The 11,528-nt window shown below is 46.5% G+C and overlaps 1 protein-coding gene across 2 annotated transcripts; it reads left to right on the top strand.

Annotated features, from left to right (window-relative positions):
- The first annotated feature begins 300 nt into the window (after positions 1-300).
- Positions 301-9,418, top strand: LOC309977025 (uncharacterized protein). Of its 2 annotated transcripts, XM_082862938.1 has the most exons (4): positions 301-541; positions 3,841-3,879; positions 5,826-5,952; positions 7,252-9,418. In XM_082862938.1, exons 2-4 carry the CDS (start codon positions 3,847-3,849, stop codon positions 8,805-8,807), a joined length of 1,716 nt encoding a protein of 571 aa, XP_082719064.1. In that variant the 5' UTR covers positions 301-541; positions 3,841-3,846; the 3' UTR covers positions 8,808-9,418. The 2 variants fall into 2 exon arrangements, with proteins under 2 accessions (XP_082719064.1, XP_082719063.1); XM_082862937.1 differs by lacking the exon at positions 301-541 and having other exon boundaries at positions 3,834-3,879.
- Positions 9,419-11,528: the final 2,110 nt, after the last annotated feature.

An 11,528-nucleotide genomic window follows, 5' to 3' on the forward strand; every position in this document is an offset into this window, starting at 1 on the left:
GCCCGGAGTCTTACCCACTTTACCGCCAGGGAAATCCCTTGACGCGTTTTTAATTTGTCCTTCCCGCACCTACTTGGCTCATTAATGCCCAAACAGGTTGGGGGTGGGTCTAGTCCGCATCGCACTCGGTGGCTTGAGGGGAACTACATTACCTAGAAGACTGTGCGCGGATCGGCTTGTTCTCCGCACCAATGAAGGCCCCAAACAGAAGTTCTTCCGGGATTGTGAAATACGAGGGGACGGAACTTCCGGTGTCTTTCTGTTGGCGGCGGTTTGGGGACTTTGCTGCGTTTGCAGGACCCAAAGCTCTAGATCACTAGGTGCAGCCCAGGTAACGGAAACTGGAAAAAGCTCGAGGGGACGCCGTCCACACTCCGCGGGAGTGAGCGGGATGCGGAACCTGCTTCCGGAATATTCGGGCCACGTTACCACCATTATCCCGCCGCGCTCAACGGGTCCTACGGCAACCAGCGGGCTACAAGACCCGACCTGTAAGATCGGATCTTAACAAACGGCACCGCGAAACAGAGGAAAGCTTCAAGTGAGCTTTATTAGGGAGCGCTCCCGGGCGAGGTTCACTGGTCCGAGAGAAAGGGGTCAGAGAAGTCGCGCCCAGTACTGGATAAGAGGGATTTTTATTGGGGTAAAAGCAGAAGGCGGCTTGCAAGGGGAGGGGGTGGTTTGCTATACAGGGTAATTCCTTATTTGGTGAGGATACAGCAGGGCCAGGTGTTGGTTGGTCTGTTGTGGGGCGTAAGCCCATTTTCCCTTCCCATCAGCCCCATTGTTTTCTGGGCAGGAAGTTAGAGTCTCTTGTTGATTCCCAGAACAGGTGAGGTCGTTGTGTCCCAATGCCTCTCCTACCTCATACTGGTCGATGTTTACTCTTACCCCCCGGGCCTCCTTTCACCCGGGCCAACAGACCTTACACGACCTAGGTGACTGTTGGGGCCCCCCAGATCCTGACCCGAATCCTCAAGCCTCCAATGAGGGTCTCCTGTTCAGGGCACTGCGGTTCAGGCCCCTGTCTCCAGAACTTTAGGTGTGCGTGTGTGGTGGCCCTATTTCTGACAGGCCATGTGGAGAGTGTTAAAGGCTGGGGGCTTGGCACGTGCAAATCCTTGGAGAGTCACAAGAGCCGGGAACATTCTGGAAACCTGGGGTTGGAGTCCCTTCTTCAGAGACGTGGCATTATGGAGGAGTCATATGAGCCCTTCTGGGCCAACAGTCGGCATTTTGGAAGTCATGGAGGGTTGTGAATAAATCAGGAAGACACACTGAGTTAGTTTTAAAGTATTTCAGAGGCTGCTCAGGGGAGAACAGACTGGGAAGGGGGAGCTGAGGGTGGAGGCAGGGAGACCTGGGAGAGCCTAGTGCATTCCACTCCAGAGAGTAAGTTGGTTTCTGGACCAGAGTGGTGCCTATGGAAGTTATTGACCTGAAACAAATAGCCTCCCAGCTATTTCTTCTGCAAAGATGAGTTTTTTTCGGGATCATCAGGGAATTACAATTGAGATGTGCGGCCATGATGAACTAACACTTTTATAGAGATTAAAGAGGGAAGTTAGAAGGGCTATAGTCACCAGAGTCCATGGCTTTTCGTTGCCTGAGTCCTTTCCAGGAGAGAAGAGAGTCGTCTTCTTCCTTTTGGATACTGTTATTGTCTCAGGTCAGTAAGGGCTCCCCCCTTCTGGTGTGCCAACTCTGAGGTTTCTGTTTATTAATTTTTTACAAAGGAATACAACTAATAAGGTTCATAATAAATCTGCAAGATAATTGGCAATGAATGTTGTTCTAAGTAAAAGGACAGAGTAAAGGACAATAAAGATTTTCTTTTGGCTGAGCATCTGGAAGACATGTCAGGGAGAGATTAAAATTGGATTTTGGAGGGAGTTCCCTGGTGGTCCAGTGGTTAGCACTTGGCGCTTTCACTGTTGTGGCCCTGGGTTCAACCCCTGGCGAGGGAACTAAGTAAGATCCTGCAAGTTGTGTGGGGCAGCCAAAAAAAAAAAAAAGTAAGGAGTTAACAGTCGGGGCCAATTGGTGACACAGGGGCTGCTGGAGTCCCTAATCTGGAATTGGGGGAGGAGGTCACTAGCTCAGCAATGTCCATGTGGTGACAGCCTAAGTCCTGGACTCTGGCCATGTCTGGACTCAAATTTAGGAGGGAAAGTCTTGTCACTTTTCTGTGCAAGGAGACCTCAGATCAAAGTAGAGAGACCTGGGGTTGGAGGGCAGGGCAAACTGGGTGGGACTTTCTGAGGTTGCCTGAAGATGGGAGGGTCCTGTGGTTCCAGGGCTTTCTGGGGAAGCAAGGGTATAAGGAGTAAGGAGCCTTGCCTGAGATGGAGATGGAGAAGGAGTTGTGAGATTGTATAGATTCACTGTTCTGAACACTCAGCCGACTGCCCACTCCTTGTGGAGTCAGAAAAATGTCAGCCATGCTGGTGGAGCAGCCCAGGCCCAGTCAAGGGCACACGTGCCTCAGCTCTCCCAGGAAACTACAAGGTTAAAAATGTAGAGATTTGGCAAGTTAATCTTGTGTAAGCAAGTAATAACTGCTTAAAATGAGAATATATATCTGTGTTATAATAATATATATATGTTTAGGTTTTGTCTTGAGTTCTTCACATAGAGCTCTGAACCCCTTAGAATTGCCTGGGAATTAGGACTGTTTTTGTTATTCACAACTAGCCCTTTTTATCACGTAGAAGTTTATTATAATGAAGTGACATAAGGTGGATTCTCCAGATACCCTCAGGATGGTCCTGCTCTCTAGAAAAAACAAGTGATTAGAAGTTTCAACTCCCAGACCTACACGGCAACTCCTAAGGATCTGAGGGGACCTGGAGATTAGGTATAAAAACTGCTGAACAATGAAGTTCAAGGTTCCTTCAGATTGGTGAACACATTGAAATTGTGGAAGTGCTGGAAGGGTGGCATGTACTGAAAGGGCCTGGAAACCCCTGATGCCCTCTACCTCCCCCACCCTGACGTAGACGTCATTTCCATTTGACTGTTCCTAAATTGTATACATTACAGTAAACCAGAAAAAGTAAGAAAAGTGTTTTCCTAACTTCATGGGTCATTTCAGCAAATTATCAAAACCGAGGAGGGGTTTATGGGAAACTCTGAATTTGTAGCCAAGTGGGACAGAAGTCCTGGTAGCCTGGGGACCAGGGATTGGAACTGGCTTCTCAAAAGAGGGCAGTTTATGGGCCTGATGCCTTAAACCAGTGGATTCTATCACTAATTTCAGGTAGTGTAATAATAGGAATGAATTGTAGGGCACCAGGGTGGTGTCATAAAATTAGATAATTGGTGGTGGAGAAAAGATACTTTGTCTCAGAAAGCCTTGAAAGACATGTAAGAAAAACGTAATTTTCAAAAACATTTATAGAAATCTTAATCCTGTGTTCTGTAATAGCTGAATCTTACCATGGGAGAGGTAATAATGCATTTGGTATGTACACATTATGAGACAGACATCCTAAGTGTTGCCATTTACATGAAGACACTGAGACTCAAAGAGGGTGAGTGGGTTCTTTTTGCCACACCACACGGCATGTGGGATCTTAGTTCCCCAACCAGGGATGGCACCCGGGCTCCCTGCAGTGGAAGATTTAAGTCTTAACCACTGGACCGCCAGGGAAGTCCCAAGGACATTGAGTCTTTGTCTAAGGCTATCGAGTTGTCAAGCTATAGCTCTGAAGAGTGAGGATCTGAGGTCAGAGGTCAGCCTCAGATGACTCATGTCCAGGAAAAAGAAGGGAAGAAACAGCTCAGCCTTTACATCCTCACCATAATCACCTTTATCTCAGATACTCCCTCTTTTCACAGGTTCCCATGGTAGAAGCAGCATTTATGGTCCCTGGACAGGTAAGTGGAAGAAGCCCCTGTACCTACACAGACGTCATCCCTACCCCTGGTCCTGACACACAGATATAGGAGACAGTGTTGTCCTGGGATTATGGGCCCTTAGGTCTGGACCCTGGCATCATCTCAGGCACAGGATCATTAATCAAGGCAGAAGTTGTACAGAGGTGTTCCCATGTGTCCAGTGGAGAAGGTCAAGTGGTGACATGTCCTTGGGCACAGCCTGGAGATGAGACTGAGAGGGGAGTGTTCAGGGAACTGCAGGACCCATGACTTGGGCTGATAAAGACTGAAGTCATGAGTCATTCCTGGGATGGGAGCCTGAGGAGCTGGGCCTCTCCTGAGGGGGCGGGTCCATGCCATGTTGGCCGCAGAGGAGGGAAGTGATCTGACGCTGGGTCTGAAGAGGCTGCTCTGCCTGCAGAGAGGAGGAAGATGGTGGTGGTGGTGGTGGTGGGGTGCGAAGGAGCCAGGGGTCCAGTGGAAGGCACAGTCCTGTTGAATGTCGATTGTGGCTGGATCCTGGCAATGGCTCTGTAGCAGGAGAGGAAGTGAGTTTCTCAATCTCGTTGGTGGTACACCTGACTTTCTGCTGTACAGGATGAGAAAGAGTAGTCTGACATGACCCCAGGATGTTTGTCTCTAAGTGATGGTGGGGACGCCATGTCTGAGATGAGAAGTCAAAAGTAGGAGTAATGGACAGAAGGAATCTCCAGAGTTCTGTGTCCCCATGCTGAGTCTGAGATATTGTCGGGCTGTCTCACAGGAGGTGTCAACTGGGCCATTGGAAACACACCTGGAGTTCAGGGAAGGTGGGGTTCAGGATTGAAGATACCCCTTAGCAGGTGGATGGCATGTGGACCATGTCAGATTCCAGGCCCTCAGGTCATGTGTGGGTGCCATGAAAGTTGTAGGGTGGGGAGGGTGTTCTCCGTGGCCTGGCTCATCTCCCTGGGCACAGGGACAGGGGTGGCTGTCATCACTAAGATGGATGAGTCAGTGCAGTGACCATGAGTGTGGGGAGGTGCAAGTGGCCTCAGGGGAAGTCCTTGTCGTGGCACAGGATTTGAAAGCGTGGATAAGGTATGGATTCAGAGCAAAGCAGGAATGGAGGTCAGATGACAGAGAGGTAAGGCCTGGGGCATTGTTTCCCCTCCACAGGTTCAAAGTTTTGTGATGACTGTGGTTGGAACCTGAAGAGTGTGAGACTGGACGACAGACCAGCTGAGGGCAGATGAGCGCAGCTGGGACAGGGTCTTGGGCTTGGCTGGGGAGTGGGGGGCGGGGCTTGGAATGAGAGGAGCAGAGAGAGGAAGGGGTGAGTGCTGCAGGGTCAGCACGTGGGACACTGTGGAGGACTAGGTCTCCGGGCATCTGACCCCACACAATGTCTGGGTGCTGATGTGGGAACAGGGATCAAGGCCTTGTGGGGGTATGGAAAGCAGTGCTGGGACCACCTGTAGCAGCGGGTCCCACAGAGGCCTGGGGAAGCACCGCGTGCTGGGTGGCACATGGGGAACAGAGTGAGGTGCTGAAGGCCTGAGGCTGAGGTGGTGGCGTGGGGGGTCATGGTCGGGCACGTGAGGGAGTTGTGAACCTGCAGGGCTGGGCAATGGAGATGGAGGGAGTGTGAGCATGGACTCAGGGCCTTTATCCCCACACTTTACTCCAGGGGGCTGAGGACAAGTGTCATTGTATGTGGGGTGGTCTGTTTGATCTCAGGAGAGTTGACTCTGAGGAGAGTGGCTGGGGTTCTGTGTGGCAGCCCCAAAGCATCTGTGAGACTGCTTGTCTCCCTCTCTGTTTTAACTGAATGATGTAATGCTAGCAGGTTCCTGTGACATGAGGACCTGGTGTGTCCTCTGAGCTGGGTCACTGGGGTAGACGACCATGATCTGGGGTCCTGGTTGCAGAGGCTGCTGTGAACTCACTTGTCCCCCTCATGACAGGGCCATGTGATCTTTGAGGATGTGGCTGTGTCCTTCTCCCAGGAGGAGTGGGGTCTCCTTAACGATGCTCAGAGACTCCTGTACTGTGACGTGATGCTGGAGAACCTGTCACTTATAGCCTCCCTGGGTAAGGACCCCTGTTCCACACCGTTGCCCCGTATGGGACTCTGCCCTTCTTTTTGCATGGCTCACTCCATCCTTCCCAGCCTGGACCTTGGACATTGCTTACTTCCCCGATTTCCTGGCACTTGAGCTGCATTCCCCCACCCTGTGTGTGTTCAGCCCTGTACCATAGGCTCTGAAGTCTTTCACAGAAGGCTTTGGTCTCAGAGGCTTGAAGCCTGTCCAGCTGATGCCACTTAGGTTTGCCACTGCTAGGTGTGTTGACTGTTCAGATGTGTGCAAGATCTGTGTCACACATTCTAACCCTTTTTTTGCACTGCCTGTGTCAGGAATTACAGACACTTACATGGTCAGCATTTGTGGTCAACCCTAGATTATTTTTGCAAGACTCCTTAAGGTTCTTCTAGTGATACATTTTTTTTCCTGAAATCTGTCATTGGTTGGTTCACTCTGGGCCAGTGTCTTTCTCCTAATGGCCCTATTTTCCTCTGAGGAGTTTGATCTGGTAGGGCTCATAGTCACCCAGCCTGAGCTGAGAGGTGGAGGCAACCCTGGGTGCCTGATGAGGTAGGCCCCTGTCTAGTCATAGGACGAGGGTTAATTGCATCCTGAGCCTGGTGAGCAGGAGCTGTAGGAAGGCATGATATCATTGATGAGTTCTAATCCTACAGGGAAATGTCCTTTGCTCTCTCCTCTTTCAGCGTCAAGACTCATCATGCTCATACTTAATTTCTTTCTTCCACTTCTCCCCATTTAGACACTTTGCCCACTTTTCATTTCTACTGTGATTTCTGACTCCTGTTTTCCACCTTAGTGTCCTCCACACCTCTCCTTTCCCCCTGTTTGCACTGTTCTCCAATTTTATGTATTTTGTATATTGTATATGCATATTGTTAATGTATCATGAGAGATACATGTTTACTTATATTGTCTTTGAACACTGATAGTCAGGTGTAATTGCATTTTCCTGGATTGAGACACGCATTCTACAGAGCTGACCCTTGTCACCACCAGAAAGTCCTGCTGAAAGTCATTGGCTGAGGAGTGGGTTGTTCTAGCCTCTCCTCTCAGCATGGCGCGACATCCTGGTATCCTGTTTTCTTACGGGTTTGAGACATTTCCTATTCTGTGACCATCAGAGCACTAGTATTGCACAGTATCCCCTTCTACCACTTGACCCTTCCTCCCTTGTTTTAATAACAAACCCATGGGCTTATACCTACATGTGTCATGCACAAATTTGTAGTAGACTCCTGTACCACCAATGTCTCCATACAGTTTATCAACATTTTTGTGCTTTCAGGGTGTTGGTGTGCAGTAGGTACTGAGGAGGCTGCTTCTGAACAATGTGTTTCTGTAGAACTAGTGACACAAGACAGGAATCCAAATCCAGACCCATCTATCCTGAAGACTCTTACTTCGGATATGGGTGCCCTGGTAGAGAAATGTGTTTTGTACCTGGCTGAGCACCAAGGAGTGCATTCTGGGCTGAAACCATCCTCTTCTGGGGCCTGTGGGAAAATGTTCACTTCTCACCTACAACATCACCAGAAGCAGCCCAGTGGAGAGAAACACCTCAGAAGCGAGGAAAATGGAGCCTTGCTTATGACGAGCTGCAAAGTCTTTTTACCCAACAATATGTTCACATGCGGAGAGGTTGAGAAGGCGTTCCTAAGAAGCTTGGGCTTTCCCCATCACCAGCCGTCCCACGATGGAGAGCACCCAGGTAGAAGCAGGCAGAGCAGGGAGGTCTCTCATCCTGGGCAAGGGCATTATGAGTGCAACGAATGTGGCAAAGCCTTCAGTAAGAAGTATAAATTCATGGAGCACCTGAGAGTTCACACTGGTGAAAAACCTTATGAGTGCAGTGACTGCGGGAAGTTCTTTAGACTCACCTCCAGTCTTACTCACCATAGGAAGGTTCACATAGGAAAAAGGCTTCATGAGTGCCCTAATTGTGGAAAAGTGTTTGCCCACAAATATAAACTTGTTGAGCACCAGAGAATCCACACTGGAGAAAGACCCTATGAGTGTAATCAATGTGGGAAAGCTTTCCTTCAAAAGGATACACTTGTTAGGCACCAAAAAGTCCACACTGGAGAAAATTCTCATAAGAGCAGTGAATGTGGGAAGCCCTTCCTTTACAAAAAAAATCTCCTTGTGCATCAGAGGAGAAAAGAAAAGCCTTATGAGTGTAGCAAATGTGGAAAGTCATTCGTCTTCAAAAAAAGGCTTCTTGATCACCAGCGAATCCACACCGGAGAAAAGCCTTATATGTGCAGTGAATGTGGGAAAGCCTATGTCTACAAAGGAAGTCTTGTTGTGCATAAGAGAAGTCATACTGGAGAAAAGGCTTATGGATGTAAATGTGGGAAGTTCTTTACAAGCAGCTCTGCCCTCAGTAAACACCAGAATGTTCACACTGCAGAAAGGCCTTATGAGTGCAGTGAATGTGGGAAAGCTTTCAAGGTCAAAATTAAACTTGTTGAGCACCAGAGAATCCACACTGGAGAAAAACCCTATGAGTGTAATCAGTGTGGGAAAGCCTTCAAGCTCAAGTATTCACTTGTTCGGCACCAAACTGTCCACACTGGAGAAAAGCCTTTTAATTGCAATGAATGTGGCAAGCCTTTCAGTTACAAAACAAGTCTTCTTGAGCACCAGAGAATCCACACTGGAGAAAGGCCTCACACATGCAATAAATGTGGGGAAGGCTTTGTCTACAGAAGAAGTCTTGTTGTCCACCAGAGAATCCACACTGGAGAAAGGCCTTATATGTGCAGTGAATGTGGAGAAGCCTTTGTCTATAGAAGAGGTCTTATTGCCCACCAGGGAATCCATATTAGAGGAAAACCTTGAGTGTAGTTCTTTGCAGGCAGCTCCAGGCTCATAAAAAACAAGAAAGTTCACACTGGAGAAATGCCCTCCAGACTTAAGCTTTCCTTCACTTGAGTTAATATCTAGCAGCATATAGAGTAGGTGTCATAGAGTAAGTGAAAATTTAACTTACGTGGAGCCAAACTTTCGTAGACTGGTAGTATCCTGTTACAGTCTTACCAGAAGCACCAGAACGTGAGTTCCTGTTCTTTACATTCTTATCAACACTTGGTATGGTCAGGCTTTCTAACTTCAGTGATGTAAGAGGTGTATAGTGGTATCTAGTGATTTTAACTAGTATTTCCCTATTGACATGATGTTGAGTGGTTTTTCATGTGATAATTTCATTCATAGTTTTTTGAAATTTCTGTTTATATGATTTGTCATCTTAATTACTGAGTTTTGACATTTCTTCATGGATTATTGATTAAGGTTCTCTAATGGAAATATCTGACATTATTTTCATCCAGAATTGGTCTTCTCATTTCAGTAGCTTTTCCAGAGAAAAAGTTTTCAGCTTTAATGGAGTCTTACTTGTGCATTTATTCTTTTACTGCTTATGCTTTTGGTGTTCTATCAATAAATGAAAAATGTTTCCCAAATTTAAAGACAGAAGTTTTTCTATGTTTCCTTCTGAAACTTTAAAGTTTAGTTTTTTTAATTGATGTAAATGATTCATATTTAGTTCATTTTTGGAAGTTCTTTTTAAAATATGGATACCCAGTTGCTGCAGTGATACTGACTTAAATACCTTCTCCACTGAATTGCTTTTGTATCCTCATTGAAGGTCAATCATATGTATATGTTTACTTCTGAACTTTATCTTGTGTTGCATTTATCTACTTTATTTATGTCAATACTTTCATGTGTTGAATAATTTGTTGTTTTAATATGCCTTGAAATCAAGGTCATGTACTTCTTGGACTTTCTTTTTCAAAGTTGTTATGGCCATTCTTAGTCCTTTGCCTTTCCATGTGAATTTTAGAATCCACTTGTGAATTTGAACATCCCAAAAACCAACTAGGATTTTGACTGGAATTGCATTTAATCTTTAATTTAGAAAGGCATACTGAGTGTCCCAATTCATAAACATGATAGCTTGTTTTATTTAGATCTTAGATTAATTTTTGTTAGCAATGTTTTTTGGTTTTCTGTTTATAAGTCTCGTATGACTTAAACATCTCCAGGTATTTTCTACATAGAATGATATAGTGAATGGAAACTTAAAAAAAAATTTTTCAATTTCTGAATTTTTCATAGCTATTACAGTTAGATATTAAACTAAGGATAGAAGCAATCCTTTTTGATCTTATAAACATCTACAAAGAGTTATTAGAGGGACTTCCCTGGTGGTGCAGTGGCTTAGAATCCACCTGCCCTGGTCCGAGAAGATCCCACGTGCTGCGAAGCAACTAAACCCATGTACTACAACTACTAAGCCTGCACTCTAGAGCCCATGAGCCATGACTACTGAGCCCATGTGCCACAACTACTGAAGCCTGCATGCCTAGAGCCCGTGCTCTGCAACAAGAGAAGCCACCACAATGAGCAGGTCAAGCACCACAACAAAGAGTAACTTCCACTTGCTGCAACTAGAGGAAGCCTGCCTGCAGCAATGAAGACCCAACACAGCCAAAATTAAAAATAAATAAATTTATTTAAAAGAGCTATTAGAAATACTATACCTTTGATTGATTATTAAAATATTCGTATTAGAATAAAAGGAGGACAGCTGCTTATTGTTCTGGAGCAGGCCCAGACCAAGAGTACTCCCTGGTGAGTGCCTTGGAAGGGTGGCTGGGTTGGAGCAGCCCAGGCAGGGAACAGTTTATTGGGGTTTTCTTTTTTGTTTTTTTGTTTTTAATTTATTTGGCTACATTGGCTCTTAGTTGTGGCAAGCAGGATATTCACTGCAGCATGCAGGATATTTTCATTGCGGTGCATAGGCTCTTAGTTGCACAGGCTTCTCTAGTTGTGGCCCATGGGCTCCAGAGCATGTGGGCTCAGTAGTTGAGGTGCATGGGCTTAGTTGCCCTGCAGCATGTGGGATCTTAGTTCCCTGACCAGGAATTGGACCTGCGTCCTTTGCATTGGAAGGCGGATTCTTAACCACCAGACCACCAGAGCATTCCTTTTATTGATGATTTCTTTTCTCTTTCTTTTTAAAATTAATTTATTAAATTTATTTTTGGCTGCGCTGGGTTTTGTGGCTGTGTGTGGCCTTTTCTCTAGTTGCAGTGAGCAGGGGGTACTCTTTGTTGTGGTGGCTTTTCTTGTTACAGAGCACACACAGGCTTTAGGCATGAGGGCTTTGGTAGTTGCAGCATATGGGCTCAGTTGTGGCACGTGGGCCCTAGAGCACATGGGTTTCAGTAGTTGCAGGGTGTGGGCTCAGTAGTTGTGGCACATGTGCTTAGTTGCTCCACCACATGTGGGATCTTCCCGGACCAGGGATCGAACCTGTGTCCCCTGCATTGGCAGGCAGATTCTTAACCGCTGGACCACCAGGGAAGTCCTATTGGCGTTTTCTTAAGCAGTACTTTAGGGAAAATTTATCCCACATTTAACACTTATAGAAAAAAATGTGTCAAATCAAGGAACTCAGATTCCACCTTCAGAAACTAGGAAAAGAAAAGAGAAATCCAGAGAAAGCAGAAGAAATTAATATCAAATCAAATATGAATGCCCTACAACTACTGAGCT

The sequence above is a fragment of the Leucopleurus acutus genome (genome assembly GCF_964270905.1).
Source record: "Leucopleurus acutus genome assembly, chromosome: 20".
NCBI lineage: Eukaryota > Metazoa > Chordata > Mammalia > Artiodactyla > Delphinidae > Leucopleurus > Leucopleurus acutus.